The 22774-nt window shown below is 47.0% G+C and overlaps 1 protein-coding gene, 1 long non-coding RNA gene and 1 pseudogene across 8 annotated transcripts; 1 reads left to right on the top strand and 2 right to left on the bottom strand.

Annotated features, from left to right (window-relative positions):
* The first annotated feature begins 85 nt into the window (after positions 1 to 85).
* On the top strand, positions 86 to 16174 carry Gm38250 (predicted gene, 38250). 5 transcript variants are annotated; one of them, NR_168531.1, is made up of 4 exons: positions 86 to 180; positions 275 to 376; positions 11370 to 11759; positions 15202 to 16174. It is a non-coding gene; the product is annotated as a predicted gene, 38250 (long non-coding RNA). The 5 variants fall into 5 exon arrangements; NR_168532.1 differs by having other exon boundaries at positions 11453 to 11759; NR_168528.1 differs by lacking the exon at positions 15202 to 16174 and having other exon boundaries at positions 11370 to 13192.
* Agrp (agouti related neuropeptide) lies at positions 601 to 13751 on the bottom strand. Of its 2 annotated transcripts, none has more exons than NM_001271806.1 (5): positions 13556 to 13751; positions 1512 to 1632; positions 1266 to 1398; positions 1026 to 1108; positions 601 to 844 (listed from the first exon to the last, which is right to left on the bottom strand). In NM_001271806.1, the coding sequence occupies exons 3-5, from the start codon at positions 1393 to 1395 to the stop codon at positions 662 to 664; spliced, it is 396 nt and encodes a 131-aa protein (NP_001258735.1). In that variant the 5' UTR covers positions 1396 to 1398; positions 1512 to 1632; positions 13556 to 13751; the 3' UTR covers positions 601 to 661. The 2 variants fall into 2 exon arrangements, with proteins under 2 accessions (NP_001258735.1, NP_031453.1); NM_007427.3 differs by lacking the exon at positions 13556 to 13751 and adding an exon at positions 2122 to 2207.
* A 3050-nt stretch (positions 16175 to 19224) lies between the features above and the next one.
* On the bottom strand, positions 19225 to 20790 carry Gm45855 (annotated as a pseudogene). Its single transcript, XR_001778644.1, has one exon. The product of XR_001778644.1 is annotated as a predicted gene 45855 (transcript).
* Between the last annotated feature and the right edge of the window lie 1984 nt (positions 20791 to 22774).

A 22774-nucleotide genomic window follows, 5' to 3' on the forward strand; every position in this document is an offset into this window, starting at 1 on the left:
GCTCCAGTTTCCGGGCACCCTGGCACGCATGCGTTACTCTGGAGTGCCCGACCGGCTATAACTGCCCTCCCGGCGCCTGCGCACTAAGGAAAGGCGGCCCTGGAGCGCCTAGCGGAGAGCAAAGAAAGGTCGATGATGGAAATCGACCGCGTGGTGGTGCTAATACCCTCAGGATGCGAGGTGGGCCCTAAGTTGAGTTTTCCTGGGTTTGGCGCTTCTGTCTGGCTTCATTAGGGCCAGCCGGGTAAAGCTGAGCGGGTGTGCTATTCCTTAGGCTGTCGAGGCTGTCTCCTACCAGACAGAAACCGAGGTCCAAGGAAGAGGAGGGGAGAGTTTCGGAGCCAAATGGTTATCCTCCAACTAGACTTTACACCCGGTAAGCCGCACTGCGCCCGCTTTCCCGGCGTTTGTTGCACTAGTTCTCTAGGACCGGGGTGTGGCCTTCTGATTTCCCCAAGGGGCCTGGTGCCTTAAACTCGCCCATATATGTGGTTCAGATGATGGTGTAGCTTAGACCCCGAGGTTATGGTGTGTGTGGTTCCAGCATGACGACGCCCCGACAACCCTTCGACAGCCACGTTTGAAATAACCACAGCTTTAAGGTTAAACCGTCCCATCCTTTATTCTCATCCCCTGCCTTTGCCCAAACAACATCCATTGGCTAGGTGCGACTACAGAGGTTCGTGGCCGTACCCAGCTTGCGGCAGTAGCAAAAGGCATTGAAGAAGCGGCAGTAGCACGTAGCGCACGGGTCGCAGCAAGGTACCTGCTGTCCCAAGCAGGACTCGTGCAGCCTTACACAGCGACGCGGAGAACGAGACTCGCGGTTCTGTGGATCTAGCACCTGCATTCGTAGGGGAATAAGGTTCAGGAAACTCTCAAACCCCGACCCCAGTAGGGTGGCAGTGGACTGAGGTCAGGGAGGGGCTGCAGTTCTGCCCAGGTTGGGTAATCCGGAAGTGGGGAGAGATGATGGTATCTGATGCGCCCTACCTTCTACTTTATCCCTTTCCCTAATGAGTTACCTCCGCCAAAGCTTCTGCCTTCTGCAGCAGAACTTCTTCTGCTCGGTCTGCAGTTGTCTTCTTGAGGCCATTCAGACTTAGACCTGGGGCAGAAGATGTGAGGGCCACACCCACCATGCACCAAGTACCCACCTCCCTAGGTTGGGATTGGGATTGGGGAAGGAGGTCTAAGCCTGGGCGGGCAGGTCTGTGGCCAGCAATGGTCGTTGCCCCACATATCCCCAACCTGACCATACTCACCTGGGAACTCTGGGAACAGAGCCTGGTCAGGCCTTCTGATGCCCTTCAGTGGAGCCACGCCCATCTGGACCCCCAGTGTGGGAGGCAGTGCCAACAGCAGAACACAACTCAGCAACATTGCAGTCAGCATGGCCTGGCTCAGCAGGAAAACCCCCATTTAGTCTCTCCTCATCCTTAGGGTACCCTACCAGCGCTGAGAGAGATGCTCCCAGAAAGTCCCAATTCCTGTATAGTCTTTGTGCTTACCTTTGCTTGCTGATCTTTGCCTAGGGATGTCCTGGTCTCTTGTGCCCTGAGCTTATATGGCAGTGCCTAATAAAGGGTCCACACGTGACTGCTTCCTGTAGCCAGGGCATGAGGTGCCTCCCTGGAAAATGGAGGCACAATTCAGGCTTTCTCCCTAAGACCTGAACCTTTGGGTGTTCTATTAGAACATCTCCAATTTGGCATGAGACAGCCAGGAACCAATTAAACTTTGGGAACAAGATAGGGTGTCCAGACCCCAAAATTTCCATAAGAGCAGAACCTAGGGATGGGTCATGCTAGAACCATTAGCAATAATAAGGCAGGCGGCCCTCTGATCTTAATTTAATTTCTGTCCCCACAGATGTTCACTTAGTCTCCCTAGGACATGTTGTTTCCTTTGCTTCCAGGAACTTTGTCAAGGGCACCAAAGAGGGTCAGTATCACCATGCAGCAGTGAAGTGAAAAACTAGACCCAAGGTTTCTTTGGAAGAGAGATCAAAAAAATCCCTTATAGCCAAAACCAAACCCACCCTCCTGGCTCTCCCTCCTCTGTGCTTTCCTTAAGACCCCCCCCCCTACACCTATTTCCATCCCCACGCCCCCTTTCTACCTAAGGTTCCTGGAAACCAAGGGAGCAGAAAACACTGTTCCCCCGGTGGGCATACAGCTTCAGAGGACAAAGCTTTCAGGCCGCCTGCTTCATTAGTGTTAATGGCTGCTCCCTTCCGCCCTGTGTTGTCAGGTCTCTGCCTACGCCTGGCCTCATCAGCTTGACAGAGTAAGGACTGCACATTTGTGGGTGTAACAGGACCCATGGGACTTTTTTTTTTTTTTTTTTTTTTGACAGAATCTTACTATGTAAGGCCAGGCTGGCCTCCAATTTACAGAAATTCACCTATCTCTACCTCCTAAGTGCTGGGATTAAAGGCATTTGCCATGACACTTGGTGAGGTTTTTATTATTATTATTATTATTATTATTATTGTTTTTGCCTGCATGTGTGTATGTGCAGCAAGTGCATGGCCAGTACCCACGAAGGTCAGAGGAGGGCTTTTGGGTCTCCTGGAACTAGAGTTACAGATGGCTGTGAACCACCACATTGGTGCTAGGAACTAAATCTGGGTCCTCTGCAAAAAGCAGCAAATGTTCTTAACCTCTGAGACAACTCTCCAGCCCCTGTTTGGTGGGCTTTCTAGAAAGCATACACATGCTCATTTGGAGAAGGGATATACCCCAGTCCACAAGGCAATAAGAAAAGAAGAAAGACCTGTCAGGTATACAGCCCAGTCCATACTGACTCTTCTGATAAGGTGGTTGCCTAAGGAAATCCTCCCCCCCAAGAATGAAAAAGCAGATTGCCCTCTGGGAGCCTTCTCTAGAGTCCACATCAATGTTTGGGTTCAAGCTTCACAGGAAGAAGGTGCTCTGCAGAGGATGGGCCTAAATAAAGTACTGGTATCTGGAGTCAGGCTGGCATTTCATTCTCCTGCAGGTGACTCGGGATACAGTCCTCAGAGCTCAGAGTCTACTTTCTACTTCCCAGGTTGAGGAGCTGGGGAAGCCCCTCTAGGGGAGAAGTCCTCAAACTCTCCCTTAAGACAGCAAGGGAACAAGGGTCAGTTCTTTTTTTTCTCCCCTAAGAATGGTATAGGCAGTTTGATGAGGCTGTCATTGACCTGTTTGGAAGCTGATCTGGAAGTCTGATGCCCCACTTCAGGACTTTGTCTTCTTTGGAGTAACAGGGAAGAGAAATTGGGCGACTATCTGTGCCTCTCAGAGCCTCTCAGAGCACAGGGACAGCAATCCACCAAGTGTACATGAGGTGCTTGCCCAAGATCTTTTTGTTTGTTTTTTTTGTTTGTTTGGTTGGTTTTTCGAGACAGGGTTTCTCTGTGTAGCCCTGGCTGTCCTGGAACTCACTTTGTAGACCAGGTTGGCCTCGAACTCAGAAATCCACCTAGCTCTGCCTCCCAAGCGCTGGGATTAAAGGCGTGCGCCACCACTGCCCGGCCCAAGATCATTTTTTAAAGATTTAGTTTACGTATATGAGTACGCTGTAGCTGTCTGGTGTCATACACACCAGAAGTGGGCATCAGATCCCATTACAGATGGTTGTGAGCCACCATGTGGTTGCTGGGAATTGAACTCAGGACCTCTGGAAGAGCAATCAGTGCTGTAAACCACTGAGCCATCTCTCCAGCCCTCAAGATCATTTGTTTTTTTAAGCCTCCGTTCTGTCTGAAAAGGTAAGCAGGGGCAGCTTGGGAACTGGAAAGGTGCCCCCAGCAAGCTGATGCATACTGTCATCCCAACCCTTAGGCGGCTGAGGCAGGAGGATTGCCAAGCTCTGGACACTAGGCAGTACCTATTTACCATCTATGCTCAGGACAGGTCTTCCTGTCTCCGGTGGTTCCTCCTCCCACCCTGAAGGTCAGCTGTCTTCAGCTGGTTGTATATGCACAGTGTGCGTCGCGCAATGGTAAACAAGGGCCACGGTGCTTATAGGAACAATTCACAACCCTGGACAAGTCCAGTAGGAGAGATGGGCAAGAAACCCAAACCAAAGTACAGTGACAAGGGTGATAGGCCGGCAAGAGGGTATCCAGCAGAGACATCCAGGCAACAAAGCCACATGCTCCATTTAATACGGTTCTCTGGCAGAAGAGACAACCCTAACCTCAAAGCCTCAGCAAAGCTGCCATCTCACTCTTGAGTTCACAGCATTCGAAAGGAAGTCAGCGACAGGTCTGCTGATGCATCAAGGTCCAACAGACAGTGCAGGAATACAGAAGGAATTGTCTCAAGAAACAGAGTTCATATAGTGGGGAGATCCAGATAACCATCATAGCTGTGATTGCCATCAGACAAAAGAATGTTCTTTACAGTAAAGGACTTCCAAAATAACAAGATAAAACTTTATTAACTATAAATAGATAATTTGAAAAATATTTAAAAAATTAGATATTTGTATCTTCTAATTTATGTGGCTTGGTCATCTTCTCCATAAACTTACCTAATTGTTTATGCTCTTTTCACTTTATTTTTTGGTTTATTTATTTATTGTTTTTTTTTTTTCTGGACAGGGTTTCTCTTAGTAGCCCTGGCTGTCCCAGAACTCACTCTGTAGACCAGGCTGGCCTCGAACTCAAAGATCTGCCTGCCTCTGTCTCTCTAGTGCCTCTCTTTTAATTCCAAAAGGTGTACACCACCAACACCCAGCTAAAGATTTTTATTTTATGTATCTGGATGCTTTGCCTTGTTGAGAACAAGTCTCATATTAAAAAAAATAAAATAAAACCAGGGGGCTAGAGAGATGGCTCAGCAGTTAAGAGCACTGGCTGCTCTTTCAGAGGACCTGGGTTCAATTCCCTGCACGGACATGGCAGATCATAACTGTAATTCTCACACAGATATATTTGCAAGCAAAACACCAATGTACATAAAAACTAAACATTTTTAAAAAAGAAAACCTTGCCGGGCGTGGTGGCGCACGCCTTTAATCCCAGCACTCGGGAGGCAGAGGCAGGCGGATTTCTGAGTTCGAGGCCAGCCTGGTCTACAAAGTGAGCTCCAGGACAGCCAGGGCTATACAGAGAAACCCTGTCTCGAAAAACCAAAAAAAAAAAAAAAAAAAAGAAAACCTTATAAAAAACAAAAAGACTAGGAAGATAATACAAAAAAAAATTGTAACTATATTCAGAGAAAGTGGCTGTATGAAATGGAACATGAGGGGACAAGATGGGTAGAACATAGAGATGTTTCACTAGTCACATCAAAATTTTAAAAAACAGTGACAAAGATCATGTGTGGTGGCACATGCCTGTCATCCCAGCAAGAGGCAGTGGGGTCATGATTTAGAGGCTAGCCTAGGCTACATTATAAAATGCTGTTTTTAAAACAGCTAAGGTCAGGGTATGCCTTTAACTCCAGAACACAGCGGGCAGAGGCAGGCAGATCTCTGAGTTCCAGGACAGCCATGACTACATCAAACTTTTCTCAAAACAAACATCAGCATGCTAAGTCCCTTGATACATGAATTATTCAAGGGCCTGTTGGGCCAGTTCGGGCACCCACCTCAGCTGAACAGTGGGCAGGGTGTTGGTTAGGAAAGGCTTTCAAGGGGAGGAAACCTTTCTTTGGTCATGAAACTTGAGTAGGAGTTGAGGAGTGCCAGGACAGGAGAAGTTCCTTGGATTCATAACTTACACACTTTGCCACTCAGAGTCTAGTTAGCACTGTTTAATGTGCTCTGCCTCAAACCTGGTTCCTAAAGAGTCAGTCAACTTAATTTCATCTGGAACTGAAAAGCCAGCCATCCTCTGTAGTTCAGCCAGTGAGTCGTCGGCAAACATCCGTAGCCATCATATGTTATACAACCTTTGGGAGTGTGCGTGGGCTCAGCCAGCCTGCCACAGTCCTCCATATGACTCACCTCATCCATAGCGCAAGTGGAGTCCAGAAGAGGAAATAAATACGTTGACACCCTTCCCCGCTCCAGTCCCCTTCGCCTTCCAGTGTGCCCCTAAACGTGGCTTGGATTTCTTGTCATCATTCTCTGTGTATACATATATCTCTATATAATTAGATAGCTAGATCTAAAATTCTGCGTGTGCAGATGTGAATGTGCCCCTGGAGGCCCCCAGGTGGAAACTCCTCCTTGATCACTCTGCACCTCATTCATTGCACCTCATTCATTGAGGCAGAGGCTCTCAATGAATGGGAGAGCTCACCCACACACGGGTTGGGCCAGCCATCTTGCTCCTCAGATCCCATGTCTCTGCCTTCCAAGCACTAAGATTACAGGTAGATCATGAGAACCTGGCATTTAGGTGGCATCTAAACGTTGGTCCTCACGCTTGTTCTGCAAGTGCCCTAACCACTGAGTCATCTCCCCAGGCTCCACCTATATTGATTTTTGGCAAAAAAGCAATCTTTGATTAAACTCAATTTTTATTTTATTTATTTGTTTATTTATTTGGAGACAGAGTCTCTGTGTAGCCCTGGCTGTCTTGGAACTCACTATGTAGACCAGGTTGGCTCCGAACTTGCAGAGATTCTCCTGCCTCTGCTAAGTGCCTCTAAGTGCTAGAAATAAAGGCATGCACCACCACATGCATGCTCTATTTTTTAAGACAGGGTCTTAAAAAATATATAGCTCTGTTTGGCCTTGAACTCACAGAGATCTGCCTGCCCCTCAGCCTCCCAAGATCTGTGATGAAAGGTACATGCCACCACACCCAGCCTCAGTTCAACTTTGATTGGTTACTATTGGAATCTCCTGTGTTTCTAAGAAGTCCTGTTTGCCTTCCTACTCAGGTTCTTGTGATTAAAGGCTAACCCCCAAAGGGCAGTACTGAGAGGTGGTAGAACCTTTAAGGAGAACCTAGTTGGGGGCAGGAGAGATGGCTGAGTGGTTAAGAGCACTGACTGCTCTTCCAGAGGTCCTGAGTTCAATTCCCAGCAACCACATGGTGGCTCAAAACCATCTGTAATGGGATCCAATGCCCTCTTCTGGTTGAAGACAGCTACAGTGTGCTCATATACATAAAATAAATAAATCTTTAAAAAAATAAAATAAAAGAGCCGGTTGTGGTGGCCCACACCTTTAATCCAGTCCCCTTCGCCTTCCAGTGTGCCCCTAAATGTGGCTTGGATTTCTTGTCATCAAGAAGGGAGGCAGAGGCAAGCAGATTTCTGAGTTCAAGGCCAGCCTGGTCACTGCCTGGTCTACAAAGTGAGTTCCAGGACAGCCAGGGCTATACAGAGAAACCCTATCTTGGAAACCAAAAAAAAAAAAAGAAGAAGAGGAGGAAGAAGAAGAAGGAAGAAGAAAGAAAAGGACCTAGTTAGCCCTTGGGTCACTGAGGAAAACCCTGTAAGCTCTTGCCAAAGGGTTCTTATAAAAGGAGCAAGAGCCTGGCTCCACCCAGCTCTCTCTCTCTCTCTCTCTCTCTCTCTCTCTCTCTCTCTCTCTCTCTCTGCTGCCTATTGGAGAGGTGCCACTGGACTCTTGCCAGGACTGTGGTTTGCCACATGACTTCTTCAGCCTTAAAACTGTAAGCAAAATAAGCCTTTTGTTTTGTTTCATTGTTGTTGATGGTGTTTTGTTGCTGTGGTGGTTTTTTTTTTTTTTAAGACTTATGTAAATAGTGTTCTGCCTGCCAGCCAGAAGAAGACACCAGATCCCAATACAGATGGTGGTGAGCCACCTTGTGGTTGCTGGGATTTGAACTCAGAACCTCTAGAAGAGCAGTCAGTGCTCTTAACCACTGAGCCTTCTCTCCAGCCCCTGAAGGCATTTTCTTAACTGAGGTTTCTTTTCTCAGGTAACTCTAGTTTGTGTCAAGTTGGCAAAAACAAAAATAAAAACAAAAAACTCCTAACCTCTGAGCCATCTGGCCAACCCAGCCTTTTGTTTTTTAGTAGAATTTTTCTTTTTTGAGAATTCCATACACATATGCAATATGTCTTGATCATATCCGCCATTATCCCCCCTTGGAACCCCACTGGATCCTCCCTAACGAGTTCCCTTTAAACAATTTTTTAAAAATAACCCAGACTCCAATTAGTGCTGCCTGCATGCACCTGACACCCCTGAAGAGAAATCTCTCTCTCCAGTAGCCATCAACTGCCAGGACTCAGGTAGCCACTACTGTTTTGAAGTCCTGATCCTCCTGCCTCTCCCTCCCACGTACTGAGATTGTAGCTGCACCATTATTCCCAGTTAAAGTTATTACCCCATAAATATCCTGCTTCAGGTATTTTAATATAGTGGAAAAGCACTCTTACTACTGCCATTTCTCTGAAGTTGGTGATTTTTGATACAGGGTGCTACACTGTATCAGGCTGGCCTGAAACTCACTATGTTGATCAGGCTAGTCTTAAACTCACATAGATCCACTTAGCTCTGTCTCTTGAGTGCTGGGGGGTTAAAAGCATGTGCCACTGTGCCCAGTCTTTGATTTTTTTTTTTTTCCCAGACGGTGTTTCTCTGTGTAGCCCTGGCTGTCCTGGAACTCACTTTGTAGACCAGGCTGGCCTCGAACTCAGAAATCCGCCTGCCTCTGCCTCCCGAGTGCTGGGATTAAAGGCGTGCGCCACCACGCCCGGCCAGTAAAGTACTCTTATCCCCAGAGTGGCCCTGATTTGCCATTAGGAGAGTACTGAGGCTGTTCTCTCTCACCGGATTTACAGAGAAGAACTTCTAGAATGACCAAGACTTGGTATCCCTCTATTCAAAAGAGAAACCTGGGACCTGCATGATGGATCAGCAGGGGGGTCGGGGGGGGGGGGGGGGAGTGGAGCACTTGCCGCCTTAGCCAGACCTCTCAGTTTGATCCCCGGAACTCACAAAACCTGACCAGTCGGGTTACAAGTTCAAGGTCAATTTAGTAAAACCAGGTCTCAAAAACAAAAAGACCTCAGTGTGGTGGTGCCTGCCTTTAATCCCAGCACTGAGGAGGCAGAGGGAGGTGGAGCTCTGGGAGTTCTGTTCTACAGAGCGAGTGCCAGGTCAGCCAGAGCTGTTACACAGAGAAACCCTGTCTCAAAGCAAAAAAAAAAAAAAAAAAAAACAACAAGGGGCTGGAGAGATGGCTCAGTGGTTAAGAGCACTGACTGCTCTTCCAGAGGTCCTGAGTTCAATTCCCAGCAATCACATGGTGGCTCACAACCATCTGTCATGGGATCGAATGCCCTCTTCTGGCATGCAGGTTGGCATGCAGGTGTACATGCAGATAGAGCACTCATGTATGTAAGATAAATATTTAAAAATAAATAAATAAAAACAAAAAGCAGAACACAGGTGAAGACTATAGCTTATGTAGTTTAGCGGTAGAGCCCTTTCCAGCATGCAGGAAACCTTAGATTCAGCTACAGCAATAGCAATGAAAAAATAAAGAACAAAAAACCAAAACACTATTAGAGAAACAAAACCAGTGAGTTAACATCAGCTTCAATAAGCTAAAAGCTTGACCCAAATCATCTTAAGCCATAAAAATAGTGTCACATATACCTCAAAGAGTACAGAGGCAGGGCCGGTTTCAATTGAGGGCCGACAGAACTCCTCTTGAATTATAAACACTCAGTAGGGCAGACACAGATGGTTGCATTCCCGACTCCTGTTCCCAGTTTTGTTTGGAACAATGCCCAGCTATACCAAGGTCCTCAGATGCCCTAAGGCATTGCTGTGTCAAATGAGGGTACATGACTATGATGAAGCCTCTGACAAAGCTTGGGCTCCCTGGCAAGGTGTTAGAGTGGGGTGCCTGAAGATGAGGAGCACATCTCAAAAGGAAAAAAAGACATCTAGTATCTAGGACCACTTCTGCACAGTTGTTCACAATGGAAGCCTAGTGGTCCTAACCTCCATGCCGTACACCTTCAGCAGCATCCTGGCTTCGGGATCAAATAGGATTCAGCTCTTCCCCCCCCCCCCTCCTTGAAACCCAGTAACAGCTGAACAAGCCCCACTGGTTATCTCAAGCAAGTCAAGCTAAGGCCTACTCCCTAGAACTGGCAAGGAAGACTCAAAGCTCCTGAGACACCTACCCTTAACCCTTGAGGATGGAGCCTCTTATTGCTTCAATAAAGAGAAAGGAGGACAGAGCTGCATCCCCATAGCTTAAGAGTTACTCTCATGGGGAGGGGGGGGGCTGGCAAGATGGCTCAGCGGCTAAAAGTACTGACTGTTCTTCTGAAGGTCCTGAGTTCAAATCCCGGCAACCAGATGGTAGCTTCCAACCACCTGTAATGAGATCTGATGCCCTCTTCTGGCACATCTGAAGACAACTACAGTGTTTTTATGTATAATAAATAAATCTTTGGGCCTGAGCGAGCAGAGGTCCTAAAAATTCAATTCCCAGTAACCACATGAAGGTTTACAACCAGCTGTTCAGCTACACTGTACCCATATACGTAAAATAAATAAATCTTTTTTTTTTAAGATTTATTTATTTATTATATGTAAGTACACTGTAGCTGTCTTCCGACAGTCCAGAAGAGGGAGCCAGATCTCATTACGGGTGGTTTTGAGCCACCATGTGGTTGCTGGGGTTTGAACTCCGGACCTTCGGAAGAGCAATCGGGTGCTCTTACCCGCTGAGCCATCTCACCAGCCCCCAAAATAAATAAATCTTTAAAAAAAAAAAAGAGTTACTCTCGGGGCTAGAGAGATGGCTCAGTGGTTAAGAGCACTGACTACTCTTCCAGAGGTCCTGAGTTCAATTCCCAGCAACCACATGGTGGCTCACAACCATTTGTAATGGGATCTGATGCCCTCTTCTGGTGTGTCTGAAGACTGCAATGGTGTACTCATATACATAAAATAAATAAATAAATCTTTTTAAAAAAAAAGTTATTCTCCTGGAGAGGTAGCATACCAGAGCATCTGTTTCAGTATGTCGAAGCATGTAGATCTCTGAGGGTAGTTTTTGCACCAACAGCAGTAGTCCAAGAAATTGTGAGGGTTCCAATCTAGCCCTGTGCAGACTCCCAGGTCTGGGCTCTACTTTCTCTCTCTCTCTCTCTCTCTCTCTCTCTCTCTCTCTCTCTCGTGTGTGTGTGTGTGTGTGTGTGTGTGTGTGTGTGTGTGTGTGTTTGTGTCTGGTGTGCACATGTATGTCACAGCCAAAAATCAACATCAGATGTCTTTCCTTAGGAGCTGAGCTGTCCTGTTGTTTGAGACAGAGTCTATCACTGGAAGGCTGCTCTCATCAGTTAGAGTAAGCTAGCTGACCAGTGAATCCTAGGGATTATACATATAAGCCAATGTGCCTGGCTTTTTATGTGGAGGCTGAGGACCAGACTCAGTCCCTCGTGGGAGTAGAGCAAACACTAACTGAGTTCTCTATCTCTCAGCCCCCACCAGCTGCCCCAGTCTTAACGGACTTTGATGTGTCTGAGCTTTAAGAATCCTCATTCTACTTTGTAACAAACCCTAGCAACTTCCTCATGTAAGACCAAGTGCCAGTGAGCAAGGAGCAGCTGCTGCAGCCATCACCAACAGAGGAGCATCTTCATCCATTAACCCTCAGCGTGCCTACTAGCAACTTCCTCATGTAAGACCAAGTGCCAGTGAGCAAGGAGCAGCTGCTGCAGCCATCACCAACAGAGGAGCATCTTCATCCATTAACCCTCAGCGTGCCTACTGTGTGACTGTGCCTGATACAGAGATGGCATCGATCCTTAGGACTTGGAAAAGGCTGAAAATGAAGGAAACGAAGTACATGAAAGAGCCGAGGCTGGCAGGTAAGGAATCTGAGTCTCTTGAAGCTCCTTGGTCTCCATGAGTCCTTAGAGATGCTAAGCAAGGCATAACTCATCTTTGACAGTCCAGGAAGGTCCTGCTTCTCTCATGATTAAGAGAACCATCTACTTCAGTGTGTCTACACTATCGATGGAACATCCAGTGTATATGGTCCTTATAGTCCACCCAAGAATAATGGACTACCGGGTAGACCCACATTCAAACTTGCAGGGTTGAACCAAGGTCAGAGAGAAGCCCTCAGAAGCTAGACCCAACTGATCTTTTAGGGTCTGGATGCTGTCTGCTGGTTCCTGTGTAAAGGCCCTGCCTCTTCCAACCCATCAATGCCTCTGAAGTAACTCTGTAAGAAATCAGTGATGATAGCTGGGCGTAGTGGTAATCCCAGCACTCGGGAGGCAGAAGCAGGCAGATTTCTGAGTTCGAGGCCAGCCTGGTCTACAAAGTGAGTTGCAGGACAGCCAGAGCTATACAGAGAAACCCTGTCTCGAACCCCCCCCCCAAAAAAAGAAATCAGTGATGAAGGGATAAAAGCTCTGTTTTGCCTCGAAATGGCTGGAGCAAAGTTTTATTGGTCTGAGAGGTTGGTGTTCTTAAGCCCTGAGTGACTCAGTATCCTGGGGTGCAGGAGAACCTCCCATCACACAAGGTCTGAGAATCCGTTTTCGTAGCTGTGACGTAGGAAGGTGGAGGGTCTGGTGAAGCTAGATCCATGTACTGCTTTTTGTGAAAAATTAAAAAAAAAAAAAGCTTTGGAATGTGAGATAAAGTCAGAACGTCTGTTTCTGAAACTACTGTGCTCCAGGGTGTGATAGGGGATGGCTGCTTTCTGGAATTCCATGGGCGGAAAATTTTATAGATCTTTTTTGCTTCCCTTTTCCACAACTTCCCATACCCCCTGTGTCACCAACTCCCCTTGTCTTCTGTGTAGAGCCTCCACCTGCAGCCGGGATGCTAGGACTTAACTCTCCAAACTCCTTTAGTGTCACACAATGACAACATATGCAACTCTTGCTACTAATAGCCCTTTAAAGAATAGAATTCTAGCCAGGTGGTGGTAGTTCACGCCTTTAATCCCAGCACTTGGGAGGCAGAGGCAAGCAGATTTCTGAGTTCGAGGCCAGCCTAGTCTACAAAGTGAGTTCCAGGACAGCCAGGGCTACACAGAGAAACCCTGTCTAGAAAAAACAAAAACAAACAAAAAAAAAAAAAGAAGAAGAGAGAAAAAGAAATAGAATTCCGGTTGGAGAGATGGTTCAGCGTTAAGACTGCTCTTCTGAAGGTCCTGAGTTCACATCCCAGCAGCCACATGGTGGCTCAAAACCATCTGTAATGAGATCTAATACCCTCTTCTGGGGTGTCTGAAGACAGCTACAGTGTACAGTGTACTCAGATATAATAAATAAATAAATCTGTGGGCAGAAGCAAGCAGAGCCGGGGTGAGCAGGGCAGGCGAGAGAAGAGGGGAAAAAAAGAATAGAATTCAAGTCTTTGCCAAGCTCCCCTACAACCCAGTAGAGCAGACCTTGCCCTCAGAGTTGGACAGGGCTATAACCTTAGAAATCAGGACACACTCTCACAGAGTGAGGAGCATTACAGCCTAAGTCTTCAGGATTGAAGACGTAGCACACAAAATGCCTTCCTCCCCTTACAACAAAGCCTACCATGTGTCTGGGTCAATCTAGAAAAGGTATAAGTTGGGACAAGTTATGGCCCACCATGGAGATCCCAAATACAGTTAAAACTCCATCATAGCCCCCTGCCCCGACCCCAAACTCACCATTGTGTTGTCTGCAGTCCCAGCTCACAGATTTTGTTATATAGCCTGGAATGCTGCAAAGGTGGAAGATGGCATCTCTCATGCCATCTTTATGCTCAGTCCATTCTTGGGGAGGGGGTGGATTTGGTCAGAGTTTCCCATCAGTTCTGGAAGGTCTAGGACAGGGGAATAACTATAGACAAGAAGGAACAAAGCTGTGTTGACCTTCTCTGAGCCTGGCAGCCAAGGTGACGATAGTCTCAGTAGATAGAAAAGTTTACATGACTCAGCACAAAAGCAGGTGTTAAGGGAACTGGACCAGATTCCTCCTGCTGCCTAGGCCTGCTCAAATCCCCTCCCTTGCCTGAGGTCTTTCGTGTTAAGGGAAGAACACTATATTAGTCAGGGTTCTCTATAGCAAAAGAATTTATAGAATCTCTCTCTCTCTCTCTCTCTCTCTCTCTCTCGTGTGTGTGTGTGTGTGTGTGTGTGTGTGTGTGTATGATTTATTATAATGGCTTATAGGCAGTGGTACAAATAATCCAACAATGGTGACTATGAATGGAAAGTCTGAGAAGCTGATAGTTGCTCAGTCCATGAGACTGGATGTCTCTGCTGGTCTTCAGTAAACACTGGAATCCTGAAGATGTAGGCTGTAATGCCAGTGAAGGAATGGATTTGCTAGCCAAAGGAGAACAAGCAGGCAAAGAGCAAAGGCTTCCTTCTTCCATGTCCTTATATGGCTTCCAGCAACAGGTATGGCCCAGATTAGATCTGGATCAAAGGTGTGTCTTCCTACCTCAAAGAGCTGGATTAGAAGTAGATCTTCTCACTTCAAATTAAGCAGAAAGCCCTCACAGGTGTGCCATCTCTTTGGGGGGTTTAGTTAATTCCAGATGTAGTCAACTTGACAATCAAGAATAGCCATCACAAGCCCCAACACTAAGGCACGATCTAAGGGAACTCTGATCATAGCTGGTACACAATGACACCTTGTTGAACAACAGGGATAGGCCTTTGTCTCTCAGAAGCTCCAGTATCTGCACTCTGCTAGCTGAGTGAATGCAAGGTTTGTGACATTTTTGGAAATAACTCAGCGCTGGTTTTATGACCTTACCTGATCCTTTCTAAACACGATTCCTTGGGCCTCTGCTTCCTGTTTAGCAGTCTGCCCCTTTCCTCCCCTTCCTCACAGTAACACGTATGCTCTGGCCTAAAGCCTGAGGGCTTCCGTGCCTGGGATCTACTGTTAAAGGATTTCTTTCTATATCACGTCCTCCTCACAATCACATGACTGTGTCAGAAACTCTATACCCTGACCTGTAGGGGACAGGCCATGGATCTGTCAAAGGCTGTGTACTTAGTTGAGTTTCACTGGTAGGAAGCAAGGATACAAGAGTGATCAATGAGCTGGGTGTGGTGGTGCATGCCTTTAATCCCAGCACTCGGGAGGGGGAGGCAGAGGCAGAGGCAGAGGCAGGCGGATTTCTGAGTTCCAGGCCAGCCTGGTCTACAAAGTGAGTTTCAGGACAGCCAGGGCTATACAGAGAAACCCTGTCTTGAAAAACCAAAAAAAAAAAAAAGTGATCAGTTCAAGAACAGCAGAGTCGGTTGTGTCCTCACCAAAATGAAGGATCTATAATGGTTTGCTTTCTATTTTGTCCCAGAGCCACTGGAGAAAAGGATGTGAGGTTGACCCTGAGCCATACAAGCCTTCACACCAGCTCAATCACATCATGGGTTTGGCAGGCTTTTATCTATACTCCCGTCCCATCAAGATACCATCAGGTGACAAACACCCAGTTAGGGCAGTGCCAGCGGCAGCTGTCCTGAACCAGCCTTACCCTTCATTTGATACCAGTCACTAGGGGCATTGTGGGATCAGTGTCTCCCCAGTTTCCCACTGACTAATAAAACTTAAATCCTTTAGGATGAAAACAGAGGGAGGTCCTTTAAGGTGGGTGCAAAGAGGAGGGTAGGTGATACTGAGATCAGACTCTCAAGGCTTCAGCAAAAGCTGTTGGTGTGTTCATGGGGGATGAGCATGGATCCTTTATCTGGGGCTTTTGGGAGAAAGACCTAAAGAAAGACATGTCATTTTAAAGTGTGAAGATTTGGGGTTCCAACCTCATCCAAGAACCCATCTGAGAATTTCTACTGCTGTGATAAAACATTATGACGAAAAGCAACTTTAGAAGGGAAATGTTTACTTCGGTTTACAGTTTACAGCTTACAGCTTACAGTCCATCGTCTAGGAAAGTCAAGGAAGGAACCTGAAGGCAGGAACTGACTCCTTGTGTGTGGAGAGGGAAAAAAAAAAAGTATGTTTAGAGGCTGGAGAGACAGCTCAGTAGGTAAGAGCACTGACTGCTCTTCCGAAGGTCCTGAGTTCAAATCCCAGCAACTACACAGTGCCTCACAACCATCCGTAATGAGATCTGACGCCCTTTTCTGGTGTGTCTAAAGACAGCTACAGTGTACTTACATATAATAATCAAAAAATCTTTGGGCTGGAGCAAGTGAGGCCAGAGCGAGCAGAGGTCTTGAGTTCAATTCCCAGCAACCATATGATGGCTCACAACCATATGTACAGCTGCAGTGTACTCATATACATAAAATAAATAAATCTTTTTTTAAAAAGTGTGTCTATATTTTATCCCACAGAACCCAGCTACTCCACAGGCTGTAAGCAGACAAAAAACCTGAGTGTGTGTGTCTATGTGTGAGTGCATGGAAAAAAACTGGGCACATCTTCTCCATCCTACCTCCACAATCAGTACTGTATTACAGCATCACTGTCCAGACTGCACATATTGGCAAAACTAACATCTCTCAGCTGCCCATTCTTTGTAGAATTTTAGTTAGCTTAATGAGCCCCTTCTTGCTTGGATAATAGTCCCAGGGGCAGAACACAATCCATAAGGCCAACTTTCTTACTTCACGGTGGAACCAACTATGGGGTATAATTCTAGATCCCTGTGAGGTCTAGCTGAAATTAGCCTCCAAATGAGACTGCTTCTGTCCCCAGAATTTCTCCCATGCACTCCTCTGTTTCTTCTTATTTCTATTTACGCGTGAGTGTGTGTGTGTGTGTGTGTGTGTGTGTTGTCTGTGTAATTGTTTCTGTCCATATGTGTGGATGCAAGTGTCTGTGCATGCAGAGGACAAAAGGAGACATAGGATCCCTTGGAGTTGGAGTTGGAGTTGGAGATGTTTGCAGGCTACACAGCTTGTCGCTTATTATGTAGGCGCTGAAATCTAAACTCCACTTCTCATGATTGCATGCAAAAACACTTCGAACCATAGAGCCACCTCTCTAGACCCCTCTTCTGATTCTTTCATTCCTTTTCTGGGAAGATTCTCTTCCTAAATAAATCACCTACATGGTAGAGACAGAAACAGGATGGGTCTTAAAAATCAAACCCATTGAGAGACAGGAACTGATCATCTACTAGACTATATATGGTTTGTTTTGTTTTGTTTTTGTATTTTCAAGACAGGGTTTCTCTATGTAGCCCTGGCTGTCCTAGAACTCACTCTGTAGACCAGGCTGGCCTCAAACTCAGAAATCTGCCTGCCTCTGCATCCCAAGGGCTGAGGTTAAAGGCGTGCGCCACCACCGCTCGGCTTGTTTTGTTTTGAACTAGTCTATATGGTGAGAGGAATTCTGTCCTTAATGGGACGTGGTATCTGAGAGCCTTCAGACTGTAGCAGTGAGGTGATAAAATATTCACTGCAGAAAATGGGGACGGGAGTCAGGATGAAGAAGATACATCCATTCATGCAATAGCCTAGTGCATTGGATTACAAGCCAAGGAAGAAATCTGGCATCCAACGGCATAATGGCTAATGTTCACTGTCAACCTGATTGGATCTAGAATCACCTAGGGATACATGCCTTTGGCTGAGCCTTCCAGGATGTTTCCAAAGAGATTTAATTAAGAGGGTGTCTTAGTCAGGGTTTCTATTCCTGGACAAAACATAATGACCAAGAAGCAAGTTGGGGAGGAAAGGGTTTATTCAGCTTACACTTCCACATTGCTGTTTATCACCAAAGGAAGTCAGGACTGGAACTCAAGCAGGTCAGGAAACAGGAGCTGATGCAGAGGCCTTGGAGGGATGTTCATTACTGGCTTTCTTCCCCTGGCTTGCTCAACCTGCTTTCTTATAGAACCCAAGACTACCAGCCCAGGGATGGTCCCACCCACAAGGGGCTCTTCCCTTGGTCACTAATAGAGAAAATGCCTTACAGCTGGATCTCATGGAGGCATTTCCTCACCTGAAGCTCCTTTCTCTGTGATAACACCGGCCTGTGTCAAGTTGACACAAAACCAGCCAGTACGGGGGTGCGGTGGGGGGGAGTTTGGGAGAAGACGGCCTGGTAAGGTAGCTCAGTGGGTAAGAGCACTGGCTGCTCTTCCAAAGGTCCTAAGTTCAAATCCCACCAACCACATGGTGGCTCACAACCATCTGTAATGAGACCTGAGACCCTCTTCTGGTGTGTCTAAAGACAGCTAACAGTATACTTGCATATAATAATAAATAAATCGTTGGGCCGGAGTGAACAGAGGTCCTGAGTTCAATTCCCAGCAACCACATGATGGCTCACAACCATCAGTACAGCTACAATATACATATACATAAAATAAATAAATCTTAAAAAAAAAAAAAAAAAGAAGAAGAAGAAGAAGAAGGGAAAGACTTTACCCTGAATGTGGACAGTGCTCTTTCATGTACTGGAGTCTCCATCTGGATAAAAGAGAATGAGAGGTTGAAAGATTATCAGATGCCCTCCTCCCCTGCCTCTTCTGGCTGAGCATTCAATGTGACTAATACTCCACAGCCTTGCCATCCCAGCTGTCGGGGGCTGCTACTCTATCAGCCAAAATAATCCTTCCTTTCTTACATTGTTTTGTTTTTAAATCAGGTATCTGGTCACAGCAACAAGAAAACCGTTAGCTTATTATCTGCTCCTGTCCAGCACTAACAACAAGAATCACTCAGCAGTGAAAACCATTAATGTCAGCCAAGGCTGCGGGGAGAAACCCTGTCTACAAAATCAAAAGCAAAACAAAGTGGAAAAAAAGAAAAGAAAAAAACATTAATGTTAATAAAACTTCATGTTGCCGGGCGTGGTGGCTCACGCCTTTAATCCCAGCACTTGGGAGGCAGAGGCAGGCAGATTTCTGAGTTTGAGGCCAGCCTGGTCTACAAAGTAAGTTCCAGGACAGCCAGGGCTACACAGAGAAACCCTGTCTCAAACACACACACACACACACACACACACACACACACACACACACACACAAACCCTTCATGTCAGAAGGCCAAGTGGCTCCAGTTCCAGGACTCAGTGCAGCACAGCAGACCATCAGAGGAGGCCAGTTTTCATCTTGAAAGTCTCCCTCCCACACGTAAATCCATATTTATGATAGGGAAAGAGTGGGACCTTTTGATTCGCAATTAAAATATGTGGGTAGGTGCACATGGAAATCCTGAACCCAGGGAGTTCTGAAGTCTGTGTTAACTTCAACCTGCACAGGGACACGGAGGCCCTCCTGATGGAAAGCTCTACCTAGTTTTTCATGTGGGCAACTCCCTTGGAGGAGGACGCTTTTCTTTTTTTTTTTTTTCTTTTTTTTTTTTTTATCAGCAGACTTAATTCTTTTATTTTTCTCATATAAAAACCCTTATGTGGTAGCCACAGCTGGAGCCTGGGTCCTCTGAACAGAGACTCTGGTGTGGGTTTTCACAAGATGATCTGTGAATTCCTGATAAGGAGACTTGGTGAAGACAGTCTCTTTCCAGAGGTCGGGGGTCAGGTAGCTGTAAGTCTTGGAGATGGCATCAAAGGTGGCCTTAGCAAAGTTGCCCAGGGTGGCAGTGCAGCCTCTGGCTGAAGTGTAGCAGTCGTCTATACCGGCCATCATCAGGAGCTTCTTGGGCACAGGAGCAGAGACAATGCCAGTGCCTCTGGGGGCAGGGATGAGAAGCACCAGCACAGAGCCACAGTGGCCTGTCACCTTGCATGGAACAGTGTGGGGCTTGCCAATCTTGTTCCTCCAGTAGCCTCTCCGCACAGGGACGATGGAAAGCTTGGCCAAGATGATGGCCCCTCGGATGGCAGTGGCAACCTCCTTGGAGCACTTAACACCAAGACCAACGTGACCATTGTAGTCCCCAATAGCGACGAAAGCCTTGAACCTGGTCCGCTGGCCAGCCCGAGTCTGCTTCTGCACTGGCATGATTTTCAGAACCTCATCCTTTAGGGACGCACCCAGGAAGAAATCAATGATCTCAGACTCCTTAATGGGCAGGGAGAACAGGTAGATCTCCTCCAAGGACTTGATCTTCATGTCCTTAACCAGGCGGCCCAGCTTGGTGACGGGGATCCACTCCTTGTCTTCAGCTTTACCTCCACGAGCCCCGCGGCCTCGACCACGGCCACGGCCTCCGCCACGACCACGGCCCCTAAGACCGCTGCCGAATCCTCCGCGGAAGCCGCCGCGGCCTCCTAATCCTGGGCCCCCAGGTCCTCCGGGCCCTCCCGCTGCACCGGCGTCATCCGCCATTTGGTGTTTTCCCGAAGAAGAAGAAGCAGGAAGACGCTTTTCTTGGCTTTCCTTTTTTCCTTGCCATCCCTCCTAGTCACCACGCCCACCCTAGTATGAAAAGGGATCGTACTGGGATCGACAAGTTCAGCCCTGTAATCCCAGTACTCAGGGGGCAAAGTAGCAGGGTGTCTGCAAGCTGAAGGCCAGTCTGATCTACAGAGTGAATTCCAGGCCAGTCAAGACTACATAGCAAGACTCTCAAACCAACCAACTGACAAACAAGGGGTCTATGAGGTGGCTCAGGGGGAAAACCATACCTGCCACCAAGCTTACTCTGAGTCAATCCCAAGACCTCACATGGCAGGAGAGAACAGGCTCCCAGAGCTCTTCTCTGACCCCCTCACATATGCCATGACACATGCATACCTACACACACATACTCACACTAAATATATGCATACATGCATACAAACATACATCATACATACACACTACATGCATGCATGCATGCATACATATATACATCATGCATACATACTATATACATGCACACTACATACATACTACATACAAGTATACTACACACACACACACACACACACACAAGAAAATCTACTGGTTGTGGTGATGTGTGCCCTAGTGCTTGGGAGACTGATACAAGAGGATTGGCTAAACCTAGCATTTTAAGACCACAGTCTAGGCAACACAGCAAAACTTTGCCTCAAAGCCAGGTGTGGTGGCATGTGCTTATAAGCCCAGCAATTTAAGAAGCTAAGGGACAGCCGGGCATGGTGACACATGCCTTTAATCCCAGCACTCAGGAGGCAGAGGCAGGCGGATTTCTGAATTCGAGGCCAGCCTGGTCTACAGAGTGAGTTCCAGGACAGCCAGGGCTACACAGAGAAACCCTGTCTCGAAAACCATCCCCCCCCCCTCAAAAAAAGACGAAGAATCTAAGGGACTGGAGAGATGATGGCTCAGCAGTTAAGAGCACTGACTCCTTTTCCAGAGGTCCTGAATTCAATTCCCAGCAACCACATGGTGGCTCACAACCATCTGTAATGGCATATAATGCCTTCTTCTGGCACACAGGTGCACATGCAGATAGAGCACTCATACAAGTAAAATTAATAAATCTGAAGAAAGAGAAGAAGCAGCAGCAGCAGCAAAGGAAGATGGAAAGTTGTTCCAGAGCAGCCAGGATAAATGACTTATACTTGATCTCAAAAGAAACTAAAAGGACTGGGCCTATATCTCAGTGATATCACACCTGAATAGCATGCATGCCAGCAGTAGAGCCTTCAAGGTGAAGGAGCGACAGCAGTTTATGGCTTCAGTGAGTAGCGTGTGCTCTCAAGAAGGGCGGATCTTGGCCCTCCAAGCTGTAGCTCAGCTGATTCCTCTGCTGTGGCATAGTATCTTGCTGAGGAAGGGATTGTGCTGAACTGTGCGAATTAATTTAAACAGAAAGACCTCAGAGAAATGTCTGGAGAGTATTTCTCGGTCTAGCACTCCATATTTCATAGCACAGAGGATAGACATTAAGCTAATATGATTAGCTATCCTAACATTGATTTATTTTATGTATATGAGTGTTTTACTTGCATATATGTATGTGCACCATATGTGCCTGGTGTCCAGGAAGATCAGAAGATCTTTCAGATTCCTGAAAGTAGAGTTACAGATGCCTGTGAGTCACTGTGTGGGTGCTGGGAATTGAACCCGGGTCCATTGCAAGAGCAGCCAGTGCTCTTAACTTCTGAGTCACCTCCCCAGTTCCCTTTGTCTTGACTTTCACAAATGAGTTTTAAGGTGTGGTCTTTTTGATTGTTCAAGTGTTAAGCTCCTGAGAAAGCCAAGTTCTAGGCCCCATCACTACAGATCACTGCAGATGGGGACCTGTTGCCATTCTGAATCTCTCCACCTTGCTTCTGAGGTTAAAGACTCCCCACAACGTCTCTGCTCTTCTGTGTCTCCCTTGCTCCTAGGAGGAATGGGCCTAGAACCTTATCTTTGGACTACAGAGAGGAATTCTTCCTGGGCTTTCATCTGTACATGTCACATATCTGTACATATCACATATCTGTACCTATCACAACCTGTACATCTACAGGAGGCGCCACCTGATCCCCAGAAGACATAATAACTGATCAACTTTCCAAAATTATACAGAGCACTCATGCCTCCTTACCCAGGCATCTGAGACTGGCCCACAACCTGGTACAGCAGTTGATGGTCTGTTGAATGATACAGATCAACATAATTTCCTGGGGTTGTCAGCGATCATGCCTGGCTCAAGATGAAGATTTTCCTTCCTTTTCCAGACAGAGATCCTCTACGTAGCCCCTGACTGTCCTGGAACTTCCTCTGTAGACCAAGCAAGCTGGCCTCCATCACAAAGATCCACCTTGGGAGGAGTCTACCTCCCAATTGCCACCATGGCACAGCAAGACGACTTTCTATGTTGCTCTCACTGGTCTTGCAATCCTGGAGGGAGGCTGGGATGGTAGCACACGGGTGAGAACACAGAGGCAGGAGGATCGCTGTTATTTCCAAAGCCAACTTGGTCTACAAAATGAGCTCCAGGATATCCAGCACTGCATAAAGAGACCATGCTTTAGGGGAGGGAGAGGAGAGAGGAGAGAGGGGAGAGGGGAGAGGGGAGAGGGGAGAGGAGAGAGGAGAG

Source organism: Mus musculus, chromosome 8, assembly GCF_000001635.26.
Source record: "Mus musculus strain C57BL/6J chromosome 8, GRCm38.p6 C57BL/6J".
NCBI lineage: Eukaryota > Metazoa > Chordata > Mammalia > Rodentia > Muridae > Mus > Mus musculus.